Raw genomic sequence first — 14,253 nt, 5'->3', positions numbered from 1 at the left:
GGGGAAACGTGGTTTGTGTTCAGCACGCCACGCAAGGGCAAGTTCCTCTGCCTCACAAAAGCAGACACACATGTATCCCATCCTGCCCAACCCCAAAAGCCTCACGACTGGCACAGCCTGATTTGCAGAGCCACAGTTCTTGCAGGCCAGCACCCCCACACACAGCTCCTGCACCATCCTTGCACAAAGCACTCAGATGAGGTGCCCAAAGCCTCTTCTCCACTTCTGTGCTGGCCCAGGAATTGCCCAGGCAAGCTGACTTTTAGTATTCAGGACTCCTTGAACAAGGAGGTGAGATGGAACATTGTCCATCGTTGTTATAATCTGATGCCTCCCTGCATCCCAGGGATTTATTAATTCTGGAAGCCTCCTTTTTTTTTTTAATTTTACTTTATTTACATCATATGCTCCTTGTTATATGCACTGGATTATTTTGGGCTGTTGCCTTGCAGTGTGGGAAGGTCAAGCAGATGCTGGAGAACATGCCAGCCCTCTGGACTCACTCCCTGGTGGCTGATCAAAGCAGCAAGAGCCTGGTTTCCCCAGCCACTACTGGGGATTTACATTCCACTCCCAGCCAGAGAGAACAACAAGCTATTGCATGTTGTCACAGACCCCACAGGCCAAACCACAAGGAGGAGTTTACAAGCCATTTATCAGATAAAGTGGGTTTTAAATTCCACTATGGAAATCTGATGAGAAAAGAGATGTTATTAAACAGAAAGATACTGACAAACTGGAAAGCATCAGGCCAAGCTTTGGTAAAAATCTCTGGAAATGAAGGTGGGAGCTGGTCACCCAACAGATACCTGGGGTCACCTGCTGCCCTGTCCTTGCCTTGTGGTGCTTCAAACAGAATGGAATTACAGTGCTCCACAAAGGAGAAGTTCTCGAGAACTTCTCGAGACGACCCAACATCTGGGCATCATATAGTGCAGGGCTGTGACTGCAACAGGCACCACCTCCCTGGGGACTGGGGCCCAGCCTCCAGCCTCCAGTTCCACGGGAGCAGGATGCTCCTGGTACATGGAGGCACGCTCTGTATGGGACCAGAGGAGGGTGACATCCAGCAGCCCCCTGTGCACGGCAGCACCTCGGGAGGAAGGTGCATGTTTTGCATGTTTCAGCGCATCTCTGGGTTCCAGAGGTCGCCGCCGTGCCAGGCAGGGAAGGTGCTTTGGCTGGAGCTCCCTGCAGTGCTGCCCGGGCCGGTGCTGCCCTCTCGGGGCCGCCGGAGCCCGCACAGCTGGAGCTGCAGCACAGCTGGAGCTGCAGCACGCCACACCTGCCCCAGGGCACCAGGAGCAGTCCTGGCATCAGGGACCGGAGTGCTGGGATGAGACCAGGACACTGCTCCCCACATCTCTGCCTGCAGCTGGGACACACATGGGCACTCCGCAGCTGTTTGATAAGACAACTCGGCTCCCAGAGCCACCAAACCCTTTCTCTTTTGGGAAACAAACCAGGAGTATCTTTGAAGTACCACGTTTTTCCTCACACCACCCCCAGGAGAAGAGCCCCACAATGCCCCCATGCCACCCACATGATCCAGGGGAAGACAGCAGCAGGGGACAGCCAGTGCTGTCACTTAGCACCCTGTAGTGGGAAACCAGACCCTGCTTTGCACTGCCATTCGTGGCCTTGCATTTGTCACTGGATGGTTCACCCAACACTCACATGGTGCAGTTGACAGCTACTTCATCCTCCTGCGTCACGTTTGTGAGGACTCTAAATAGTTGCATAAGAATTACAGGTAGAAACTGAATCATTACTTGGATCTCCATCGCGTGCAAACACTAAAACAAATGTTCAGAACACAGACACTTTTAGTTCACCATGTTGCAGATGTTAAACATTTACAGTCCGCGGGCATTTCTGTGGCAATGGGACAGGCATTAGCAAAGGCTCGAGGTGGGGAAATGCTTCAGCCCACTGGAGGACAGGGCAACTTGGACCCATAGCAGGACCTGCTGCCTCCTTCCAGCTGACAGATCCCAGCTGCAAACCTCCAGGGAGCAACATAAATCACTTATTTAGGTAATAATCCTCCCCTCAGATGTGTCCAGGCAGCTATGACTTCATTAGAGGTCACAAGCTAGTATTTGATTTGAAAGGTCCAGAATTTAAGGCTGAAGGTTTGCTCTCAAGTCTTCTCATCACTTGTGACAGTTTTTTGAAGTCCCATTTCCACAAATGCCTTTGGAGTATGAAACACTGCTGCCCAATGACTTTCAGAGAGACTCTTCTTTTCAAAGAGCAGAGCTTGCTATTGAAAATGGAGTTTAAGGCACTTGGTGAAGTCAGGATGGTCTCGTGCATACGCTCTCCACCAGACTCACAGAGCTCTTGGGCCTGAAGCTCATGTTATAGGAAAGACAGCATGTTTCATTTTCAGTTTTCAAACCTGCAAATCTAACAAAAGGTTTTTAAATCTCTATCTAGCGATTTAAATAACTGAAATTATTGAGGTGGTGGTGGTTAAGAATCCCTCACTTGTGGTTAGCACACACCTATCTCCCTGTCTGAAGACTGCAGTGAGGATGCTGGGGCTTGGCAGGACTGGGACCTGGCAAATAATAAAGCTTCTGTGATTTTAGTCCTTGCCTTCAAAAACCGCTATTATTTCTATTTCTTAAAATATTTATACTTTATCTGACACACATTAAGTAACCCTGTGGTGATACATCCCCACCACTGGAAGTGGAGCTGTTGCTACAGCACCACTCTCAAAAACAGGCAGTCATGGAAGGAAACAAGGACAGTAAATAGCCAAGAATAATATTCCTGCAGAAGCCCTTGCTGGACCTGCTCCAAAGCCCTTACTCATGCTGCAGTGATTACCAAAAAGCTGGGTCTAGGTCATAGGTCATCTCTGCTCAAATTTAACTGGCTGATAATCTCATGTATCTTTTTCAGCCTGAAAAAAAAAAAAACTCCCATTTTGAATGGGCTTCCAGAAAACAAGGAATTGTGCTACAGTTTAAAGGGCTGAATCAAACCCAGAGCAGCAAGGGAGGAGTGTGTGAGTCCACAAGGAAAGAGCTTTGCTATGAGCATGGCAGAGCAATGCTGACTGCTTGTTTTATCCCTTGTGGAAGGCAGAGGGAAGCAGCACACAGAAAATCATCTGACAAGATAAAATGAATGTAGGGACATGAAAAAAACATTTCATTTAAATACTAGCCCATCTGATAGGATAAAGCAAAAGTAAGGGTACTGCACAATGCATTGGCCCCAGCAAGGGTGTGCTCCCCACAGGGCAGGGTTCTGGGTATTTGCTGACAGTCTATAAAAACACAAATGAAGCCCAGTGACAGGCACTGTTCACCTTTAGGTATTTAACAAGCTCTCCTGGCACTTCCTTAGCTCCCGCCTGAACCAGCTGGCAGTAGTGGAAGAATTTGTGCAAGTGCATGTCCTGGAAAAGACAAATAAATTCAGTTCAGCAGCCCCAACATCTGTCAGCCCCTAATTTGTCACTTGCACTTGGAAATCTGGTGACTTACCTGCAGCAGTGGGTCATGTCCCCAGCAAACCCCATGTCCCTGCCAGTGACACTTTGGACCCCCAGCTGCCATCTCCCAGGACTGCTCACTGTCTTTTCCAACATACCCATCAGGCCCTGGCTCCCAACTAACCTCAATATTAAGCACAAAACTTCCAGCAGTGTTAAAATTCTCCTGTGGTTGTACTTCCCTGAGCCCCAATCCCCAACCAACACTGGCCTGGAGAAACAGAAGCCCTCCCAAGAGCTGCAACTCACAGAAACTGCCTCACCACTGCATCACCAGCCTCCTACTGTCCATCTGGGGCAGACTCTTCTTCCCATTACTCTCCCTCCTCCTCCAAGGTTAGATTTAATTACTGTGTTATTTAACTCTGAAAAGCATCTGGAGATGTAATTTGGGGGGAAGCACAACTACTATGCCGCTCTCAGTGCTATAGAGAATCAGTAGATCTCCAAAAACAGAATTAGATGCTGAAAGCCATTTGCTCTGAATGTAAATGTAGCTGATGGCATCCAGTCAAGGGTATTTCCCCAGGAGCAGTGCTGACAGGACTGCTAGAGACAGGACAGCCTTAGAGAATGTGCTGGGGATCTTTGCTGCACATCTCGTGAAATTTGGGGAAGTCCACCACTGCCATAAGACAGCAGAACACACTAGGACTTGGTAGAACAGCCTGAACTTGCTTTCCAAGGGAAACCAAGACTTTTTTCTTGTGTCTGCTGTTGTCAGAGAACTTTTTTTTAAAAAAAAAAACTTAATAAAAAGTCTAATACTAGTTTGGACTCGACGATCTTAGAGGTCTTTTCAACATTAATGATTATTTGGGGAAACCTCTCACATTCACCAGTTCTCTCTTTTGCATCACTGAATCAGCTCATTTGCTCAAATGTTTCCTTGGTCCTGCCAGTCACAGTGCAACTGGCCAAGGAAACATCAGCCCCTCCCTAAGCTCATTCAGTCACACAATTATCTCATCCCATCCAGGCAAGGAGCAGATCCCAGCCACGCTGCTTCAGAAGTATCTCAGTGCTGCTTTGCAAACCAGGTACCAGGGCCCTCTTTCCCACACCACCTATGGCTCAGCTGTAGAAGAGACACAACATTCTCTTCCTTTGCATTTGTGATGGAAGTTTTTAAAGTTTGACTTACCTGTGTGTAAATGGTAGAGTCCAAATGGATTCTGATTTTAAACAGTGGCTTTGCTCCATCCACCCACTTTGCATCCATGCTGGGCTGCTGTGAACAGACAACATCCAAGTACTTGGTTTCAGACTGTGGTGAGAAGGTGGCTCTGTGCAGACACCTGCTCAGAAGGTACTGGCTGGGGTGGAAGAAGGGGTTCACCCCCAGCGCAAACACCACCTTCCCCATGAAAACATGCACACAGAGCACAGGCTCTTCTCCTGCTCTGTGTCATCCACAACAGCCCAGCCTGCCACAGAAATACCCTCTGCAACCAGCATACCCAGAGAAAGTGGAATTAAAGAGGTCCTGTCTCCCACCTCTAAGAACTTTAGGCTTTGGGGGTGCGCGGCAGTAGAGGTCTTTTCAGCTGAGCAAAGCACCAACAGAAACCCAGAATTCACAGTGGTAACAAAAGCTCAGCTTTCCTCTTCCTTTTCCATTCAAGCCCATTTTAGATGGCATCCTACCTTCCGTGAGTCGGTGTCTGCAAGCCCCAGGTAGCCAGGGGGGAGTGTGGAGGACACGGGCAGCTGCCGCTCCAGGGGGACGATGCGCCCGTCCTTCAGCAGCGGCATCCAGGCGAACCCCACTGCGGAGGCAACCAGGGCAGCAGGGTCAGCAGACACACACTGGGACATGTTCAGCTCAAAACCAGCTCTGCCTCACCCCAGGAAGTCCAAACCTGCAGTTGTGCAAGTGGCTTCAGCAAGGGATCAACCACGGCTGTGCACCATGGTGAGGGTCCTTTGAGGACTGGAAGAAGGGAGAGGCTTCCCAACCAGTGGGAGCCAGGTGTGCACATGCCTAGTGTTGGTAAGATCAGCCCCTGAGACCCTGATCTCACAGCAAGTTTTTATTGGTGACCTGCCTGACAACAGCACATTTGTGCAAGTCAAGTCAGGAACATACAGAAAGAGCTGTCAGGCTGCAGCAAAGATTTGAGCTTTAATATAAACTAAAAATAAGGAGTTTATTCCATTTTTGACCTACAATTTCATATTAGGTTGCTTTTAGAAAAGAAAATTCATATAGGTTGGTATGTTAATCACTTTTGTTTTCATGTCCCTACATTTGTTTTATCTTGGCCTTTTACACTCCAACAGAAGTAATTTAAGCATTGAACATACCTTGAGTTTCAACGGTGTCTTGTTTTTTCGATGTTGCCTTTGTATTAATTTCACAGCTGACATGATAGAAGGTGAAAAGCAAATGATGCTTTTGATGGAGGTGAATTGGAAGCTCAATTTTAATCTAAAATGATATCATGATAGATCAGACTGTATTTTTAGTTGTGGAGTAATATTTTAGTTCTACTTCATTTCACAAATGTTATGTTGTATGCAGTTACACAAGACACATTCCTACCCATTTTAAGTAACTCCTAACATTTTCATCACATTTGCAACATTACTTATTAATGGGAGTGGGTGATTGGAGTGCACAAAGCGTGACAGTAAAGACAGCAGGAAACAAACTGACATTAAAAATTGACAAAGGCTCTGGCTCTGCTGAGCCCTTCTGCTGATGCAAAGGGCTGGTGATTATCTTTACTCATATTTCACCCAGCCCTGGAAAAAGAGGTATCCTGAAAATCCCCTTGGCATTGTAGCATCCAGGAAAATCTGCTGTTTCCCACGGGTTGCTTTTACCTCATCATAGAACTCCGGGCTCTGGTTGTGATGCAGCACGGCAGCGTATGCACTTGTGGTCAGCAGAGGGCCCCCGGGTTTGCCATAGATGCACTGCAAACACAAATGAAGAGCTGAATTCTGGCTCCTGCCAGCCTAAATCAGCTGGCCAAATTAAACCAGTGACCACAGAAACTCAGTGCTTTCCTCCTGCCCTGCTCAGCCTGGCTGGTACAGAACACCCAGCAGTGGCCAAACGGCAGCCCCGTTAAAAGGTAACATTAACTCACCTTTAATGGCCTGGCTTCAGCTTCATCTGAATCCCTGAACTCAACACAGACTGCAATATTCCTTGCCTGAAATGGGGGAGAAGAGGAGCATGAGCAGCAGCACCACCCCAGCCCACACCAAGCCTGGCTGCAGGTCACTCCCCGGGTCACTCCCCGGGTCACTCCCCGGGTCACTCACCTTTGCAAACACCTTCTGGTTCTCATACTTCAAGTGCAAGGGGTAGACAAAGAGGTGGTTTTTGTAGACAGTGAAGGGGTAACAGTATTTTGCAACTTCTGGGACAAGCTCCTCCACCTCAACTGCAATGTCCTCACAGCCCTTCTCAAAAGGTTTTATAGGAATGTAAGAAGCTGTGAAACAATCTGTAAGAGAATAAGAACAGAAAAAATTAGATCCACTAGAAAAGCCTTTTGGACAGGAGATTAGCCTACATAATCTGTGTCAGGAGTTGCCAAAAGCCCATGGAATGACACTGATCACAGCACAAGTCCTTTCTTTGCTTCAGTTTCTTTAAATGCAAGGTAAAGAATCACACTGACCATGTTTGTAAAGCCCTACAATGTTATGGGTCAAAAATGTGATATGAGATTGGTGCAAAAGCAGACCGCTGGCTTCCTTCAGATTTAGGATGTGATGGCCAAAATGTAAAGAGGATCAAACCCTCAGGTGAATCTCTGCACTTGGACCACATCTCCTCCACAGAATGCATCGGAAAGACTTACAAGTCAGTGGTTGTGCTGAATTACTCATTTCTGATGGCAGCCCTGAGATACTCTTGTTAATGCAACAGCAAAATCCCCCCTAGAAGCGTTAACTCCTGAGGCTCAAGCCATCAGCACTTCTGTTAAGATCCAAGATCCTTACTTGTGAAGTCCAGTGGGATGTCTTTGATGATGATATTTAACTGGGCTGGAATGACCTGCAGTTTCGTCTTCTCTGGTCTGTGTTAGGGAGAAAGGAACAAGAGTGTGAACCTTGAAAGCTCAAGTGCTGAGCACATCAACAGTATTTTTTGCTACCCTCCGAATATTTTAGAAACTGTCATCGCATGCTTACACTTCACTGCTTAAAAATGTGTGTTAAAATGCCTGCCCAGTCCCTGCACCATTCTCTCCCACTTACTTCTTATACTCAGCTAAAAGCTTCAGCATATCTTCATTTGAGAGTTTGCCACTGTCTTGCTTGTACAGGGGTGAGAATTTTCCATCAGCATCAAGAGTGCCCTGGGAGTCTTTGAAAACGGGCCTGCAGAAACAAAGAGGTGTATTTTCTAAATGTTGGTAAATATACAGACACTGAGGTCTTTGACACATCTGAAAGGCAGTTCATCAGGCAAGAGGTTCATTGGCCTGGGACTGCTCCCAGTACCACAGACCTGACTGTTCTCCCACCCTCATGTGGTGCTTAGACCCCACCCAGGCTGCAGTTGTCACATGAAATCACATGGGACATCATTACCCATTCCCCTCTCTCCAGCCAGGTCAGGACACACTCAGCCCATTTCCAAGCCTGGTCCACAACCACACCTTTCCATCCCCTCCCACTCACTAACACCAAGTGGTAAACCTCCTTCCCACTTGCCCATGGGGTCAGAGCACAGAAATCCTCCTAGGAAAGGAGTGCACGATAAAAACCAGTTTGGGGACATGCATCAGCTTCCTCCTGGAGTCAGAGCAGGAGACTGGACTCTGCCCTGGATTAATACCAGCATCTCTGCCCTTGAAAATAATGGGTGTCTGTGTATAATAAGAACATTAAAGCATCTGCACTCTGCTTCTGTGCAAGCACTTTCCTCTGAGACCCACAGAGGAAATGTTCCAGGGATGCAGAGCAACATAGCTCCCTGCACCAGCCCTCTCAGCTCCTTGGCATCCAAAGACAGCTCCTTACCCAGCAGGAACAAGCCTGAAGCCAGTCTAAGTCAATGCCTACCCAGAGCCCACCGTAAGGGGGAGAGTGCACTTGGAAGAGGGCTGAGTGCTGGCTCCCAGGATCCAGCTGCACCCCAAAACCACCATCTCAAAGATGAGCAGCCAGCACCACAGGAACACCCAGTTCAAGAATACATATTGCAAGCAGTACACCCCCAAACTCCAGCCCACTGTGACAGCTTTCTGTGCTCCCATGTCATTCCCAGCACCAAAATGCAATTTAGCACTAGGAGGCAGTAGATGAGCTTGCCTTCCTCTGACTGAGATTTAAGAGAGTTAGCACAGACATACTTATGAGTCCCAGTAAAAGAACAGCAAGGGAATGGGATCACTACCTCCAGCCATTCCCACGAACATTAATTAAAGCAGAGTTTAAGATAGAAAACAAATCCCATCTGATTGCCACTGCCAGGCTGGGAAGTCCTCTGCTCTCATCCTGTCCCTGGCAAAGGCTGGTGCCAGAAGGGAATTTCTGCAGGGATTCCCTTGGTAGCATGGGAGGGTGTATTTTGTCCCCAGTAATGTTCTGCCCTGACAGCAGTAGCTGCAGGTCAGTAGGAAGGCTACTGCCTTCCCAGCCCTAGCACTGTTTACTTTTTAATATTTTGTTTCTAATTCTAGATAGAGTATTTCAGGCCAATCCCAATTCTTTCTTGGGAGTTGGAGCCAAACTCTGCCCTCAGCTGCAACCTCACTGACTTCAGTCACTTGGCCCTTTGCCCAGCTGTGTCCCAGGTCACTCTCAGCAGCAGCAGCAGCCCCCACTGTGGGCAGAGCCCAGCCCAAGGTCCAGCCCAGCCCGAGGCACTGACCTGGCAGCCCAGCCAAAGGGCATCCGGTACTGCCCCAGACGGCTGCACACCTGCTTGGCCACCTTATGGACCTTCTGGGCAGTCTGCAAAACACGAGAGAGGCAGGTCAGCGTGTGCCAGGGCTTTGATGCTGCCCCAGAACAGCAGGGAAAGGCACTGCAGTCTCCGGGGAGGAGCACCTCCGTCTGCTCCAGGCACCAATGCAGCCCACAGACATCCCTGCCTGACACTTCACACCCCCCACAGCTGTTACTTTGCAAAGCAGCAGCACACGTTGTGGGCACTCATGTTAAACCTCCTTGGGACTGAAATGACAGGGTATTAGTGCTCTATTTGCCTAAAGGTATTGGTGTATTTTCCAAAACTGACTGCAATTGGCTCATCCTATACAGACTTACACAGTGTGCCAAGGGAATGCCATCATTACCAGGTATTTTATAACTGACTTTTCAGGAACTACTCTTGACTGGCTGCAGCAAGGCAGCATCAACTCCACATGGATGAAGAGACTGAAGATGATGGCAAACAGTAGGGCCTCTCTCTTGGATGTCAGGAAAAATTTCTTCACTCAAAGGGCTGTCAAGCATTGGAACAGGCTGCCCAGAGAAGTGGTAGAGGTGTTTAAAACACATGTGGATGTGGTGCTTAGGGACACAGTTTAGTGGTGGAGTTGACAGTGCTGGGTTAATGGTTGGACTCAGTGATTTTATAGGGTTTTTCCAAGATAAAGGACTCCATGATTCTATGCAGACACTTCATTCTGGAGATGAAGTGTCCCACTTTTTCCTGTCAGCCCAGCCCAGCCCAGGCTTTGGCTTGCTGAAGTGTAATGGGGAAAGGTCTGGCCCCAAATGCATGGCTCTTTCTAATCCTCTGCCTCTTTCCAGGGGAAGGAATTAAGTCTCCCAGGACACCCCAACTGAAGTCAGCCTGGGAACAGTGCAAACAGAATGGACAAAGCCTGTATTTGTCCATATAGCCAGCAAGAAACTAAGGAGCTGCAGAAAAACCCATGTTTCAGCCCACTCTGCTCCCTGCAGCAGCAGACAGCATCACTCAGCTGACACACCCATGGCCCCAGGCAGTACCTTCCCAGGGTCTGAGTTTTTCATGTAGGGCTCTGCACAGTGGGCAATGCTGCCCTGCAGCACCTTCTCCACCCGGGCCACCAGGAAGATCTCTGTGTGCGGGTTGGTCACGGAGAACACCCCCTGCAACAGAGAGGCAGCAGCTGTCACACAGCAGGACCCCGGTGTGCACCACGGGGTCTGGCCTGATCATCCCACGGCCCCTTCCCACACCCCACACACACCCTGCCCTGGGGATGGGCCACAGGGGCTCACCAAGCTTGAGCACGGCCAAGGCTTGGCAAACTCTCCCTGGCGCTTTGCCTGTCGCTGCCAGCGAGCCTTGCACGGCAACTTCGACACTGACCAAAACTCAAGAGAAAAGCTGGCTTCTGGTTACCACACAGTGGACAACAACACACTTCAAAGTCACTGAAAAGCCTCAGCAGTGACACAGAACGAGGAGAAGGTGAGACACTGACCCGTTTTACGTAGCGCAGGCAGGACTCGGGGACCCCGTGCACCAGGCTCTGGCCAGGACAGTGTCCCTGGCTGCCCTCTGCCCTGGGCTCCGAGTTGTCCTGCAGCATGTCCCGGACAGAGGGAGGGTTCAAGTCCACGTGGAAGTCAGCTGAAATCTTGCAATTACTTTTCAGGTCGAATAATGCCAAACTTAGGAAAAAGGGCTCAACCTGGAAATTGTGTTGAATACGTGTGTCATAAAAAATGCACAGCACAGGTTCAAGAGAATCAACATGCATTGCTTTCCCTGACAAGGAAACTGGGAACCTTCTGCTCCTGTTTGTTTGGTACACTAGCATTTTACAGAACTGTGACACACAGTCCGTGCTTATTTGCTTTACGAATATACAGATCCATTTTTTCCTGCATCTACTTGCATTTTGATCTAGTCAGTTTGAACAAAGCTATATGAAATATAAAGAATGAAATCCATATGTTTTTTACATAAGTGGTAAACTATGAAGTCAGGAAGAAAAGATGAGCTCAGTTTATTGGAGCTGTTTATCATTTTGCAGTAAGAAATCAGCTTAAGAGTGTTTGTGATCACCTACTAAAGATCACTGTATTTATTTTTTTAAGTCCAGCAGCTCTGGATGGATCAACTGTGACACTCAAAATGTTCCTCAGATGCCATCCCGGGGGGAAAGTTAGCTCTCCCAGCCAGGAGAGCTCAAATACAAGGCTGACACTGCTGAGGAAATGCATGTGTAAAATCTGACAACTGCTTTGCAGCTACTGACCTTGACAGTACCAGGCAAGTGGCAATAATTCATGTATTTCTAATTCAAACATTCTAGTAGGTGTGCATCCATGGAAAGATAAAAATGCAGGCCTGAACATAAAACTGTACCATGCCCAGACATTCCAGCATGACTTGGAGGCATTACATCAATGCTGAAAATGTGCTGATTAAGGTCTCACTCTGGACCTGATGGATAACAAGAACCTTTGCTATTAGCAATGCATCCATCTGCTGGGAGTTACTGAGCCTGGTGTCTCAGAGCTGTGAGCTGCCAATATGAAACCATCACAAAAAAGCCTTTGTGATTCTACCAGGCATCAGACAGGGCAGCATCAACAGAGAGGGGGAAGTGCTGGTGCCTCTGCCCACCCTGCTGCTCTGCACCCTGCAGAAAGAGCTGTCTCCAGCCAGAGCAAGCTCAGGATGTGAGAGCAGGGATTTGTTTTGGGAGGAAAGACTGGAGGAGACTGGTCTGTTCAGCCCAGCAGAACAAAGGCTGAGGTGAGATGTGAGAGCTGCCTACAGACATCAGAGGCTCAGGAAATACAAGGGTTTTTATGCTAAGGCACAAGGGTTTTTAGGCACAACTTTGGCACAATAACAAATGCATATAATAAAGTGATTGTGAATAAAGTTAGGCTGGGAGTCAGAAGAAGGTTCCAGAACAGGGAAATCCCTTGCCATTAGGGGAAACAAAACATCCGTGAGTGGTTTGGAGATGGAGCCTAATCATTTACCAACAGGACTTTCACAGGGATGCAGAATTTGGCAGACACAGAACCCATTCCCTGTGCTCCTGAACCACAGGCTTCCCAGCAGGCTCAGTTTCTGGCAGGCTGAGGCAAGTCAGCACAGACCCTGTCCCCAAACACATTTTTGGAGTCTGAGCCAGCAGTCACCTCCTGTCCAAGTCCCACTGGCAAAATGAGATCGTTTAACCCCACAGATTAATTTCCCAAGGTATTTTCATGCTGATGAGAAGAAAAAAGACAAAGCAAGACAGGCTGGAGCTCCCCTTACATTGGTGGGTCCTTCTTCTGCCCTGTCGCTCAGCTGAGCAAGGAGGTTGAGGGAGAAGTCCTGGCAGCAAACCACGAAGCGCCTGCTGCACTTCTCCTCAAAAGGCTTCACATCTGGCTCCATCCCTGAGAAATCGAGTCTCTAGACAGCAAACAAATAAATCTGGTCTCATTAAAAAAGAAAACAGTCCCCTGAATAATGTTAAGGGATTACATTACTGCCAATACTATCTTTATCAATTTTTTTAAGTGGTCCAAAAAGTATAACACATTCACAAATGAGTGCAACTTGATGATGTTACATAAAGGTATTCAAGACATGAATTCATGGGTATGTATCAATTTTTAGCAACCTGTTTTGTAGAGCACAGCAAACTAAACCTCAGAATTATTTCAGTTCCTTCCTGCTTTGTTGTAACCCAGGGGATCTTCCCAAACACCACTTAGAGCTTGGGCAAGAAAGTGGAACATAAGACAATGTTACAATCAGAAAAGTGTTTTCCACCATGAAGGTATGGCTAGGTTAGAGATGGCTCCAGTGCCTGAAATAGAGAGAAGGCACTCGTGGGATTGTAAACAACATTTCAAAGTGGAAGGCACGTCCAGCTGCACAGCAGCAGCTGGTATGGCTGGAAACAGCAGAGAGTGTCTGGCTGGGAAATCCAAAGAGGCTCGATAATCATCACCTCCTCCCCAACCCAGAACACCCACGCCTGGTCTGTGCCTCCACATCCACCCTCCTCAAGGAGCAGGCACACTTGCAACCAAAGACCCTCAGCCTTTGACACACCCATTGTGCTGGTCACTGGGGACAGAACTACCAAACACCCTAAACACCAGCAGGTATTTTTGCTTCCCTTATTTTCTTTTCATGAGGAAAGTACGTTGCAGGTATACGTTCCTGCTCCCAGTTTCCTTAGCACCAGGCATACAAGTGTGCATGTACCAGCACTGACTGGAGCAAAGACCCTGAATGCCTGGTGTTACAGCAGATCCAACTGACCCACAGCAGAATGAAGTGCTCTGGGTATAGAAAGAGGGCACTGAATTCATTACCTAACCATTTGGTTAGGTAAAAGAAGTTATCTTAGATGCTGCACACTGAGTAATGTTTCCATTTTCATTATATGACTAGAACATAGGAAGCTTCTCAGAGCTTCTCAAAAAAAAAAAAAAAAGCCTCCTGGATACTTATCTTCCTTCTGTTAAAGACTCTAAAGAATTGCCAAGAGAAAAGCTCATTTGGTACAACTAAACCTTTTAAAGACTAATTACATTTCCTTGTTAAACCAGAATGTTCTATTTTACGGGTGTGAACACGCCAAACCAGAAGGAGAACCAGAAACCATGACGTACCCTGGAACACTTCTCTAAAACTCTGTTAGCAATTGCAGCTCATTCCACTGAAATCCCACACCTGGACCCTGGCAGAGAATTCAAGTTCAAAGCCAAGAAGAAAACAGGCCAACAGACAATGACCCCCTACTCCAGTGCACCAGACAAGCCAGGGTGTTTTCTTCAGTTTGTCTGTCCCTACATTTGAAAAC

General features: G+C 47.9%; 1 protein-coding gene across 3 annotated transcripts in view; it reads right to left on the bottom strand.

Moving 5' to 3' along the window:
• DOCK11 (dedicator of cytokinesis 11) overlaps positions 1-14,253 on the bottom strand; it is a 77,970-nt gene that overhangs the window by 36,007 nt on the left and 27,710 nt on the right. For 2 of the 3 annotated variants that reach the window (XM_068204752.1, XM_068204754.1), the window contains exons 11-24: positions 12,708-12,848; positions 10,906-11,115; positions 10,445-10,567; positions 9,357-9,439; positions 7,736-7,858; positions 7,478-7,554; positions 6,791-6,975; positions 6,613-6,678; positions 6,344-6,436; positions 5,822-5,945; positions 5,162-5,283; positions 4,659-4,745; positions 3,329-3,418; positions 1,678-1,796 (exon numbers count right to left, since the gene is read on the bottom strand). In XM_068204752.1, the coding sequence (XP_068060853.1) occupies positions 1,678-1,796; positions 3,329-3,418; positions 4,659-4,745; positions 5,162-5,283; positions 5,822-5,945; positions 6,344-6,436; positions 6,613-6,678; positions 6,791-6,975; positions 7,478-7,554; positions 7,736-7,858; positions 9,357-9,439; positions 10,445-10,567; positions 10,906-11,115; positions 12,708-12,848 (1,643 nt within the window). The remainder of the gene's footprint in view (positions 1-1,677; positions 1,797-3,328; positions 3,419-4,658; positions 4,746-5,161; positions 5,284-5,821; positions 5,946-6,343; positions 6,437-6,612; positions 6,679-6,790; positions 6,976-7,477; positions 7,555-7,735; positions 7,859-9,356; positions 9,440-10,444; positions 10,568-10,905; positions 11,116-12,707; positions 12,849-14,253) is intronic. The other variant, XM_068204753.1, reaches the window with a different exon arrangement.

This window comes from Anomalospiza imberbis, chromosome 14, assembly GCF_031753505.1.
Source record: "Anomalospiza imberbis isolate Cuckoo-Finch-1a 21T00152 chromosome 14, ASM3175350v1, whole genome shotgun sequence".
In the NCBI taxonomy this organism is placed as follows: Eukaryota; Metazoa; Chordata; class Aves; order Passeriformes; family Viduidae; genus Anomalospiza; species Anomalospiza imberbis.
The sequence above is the reverse complement of the archived record's forward strand: the minus strand, read 5'-3'. Positions and strand labels throughout refer to the sequence as shown.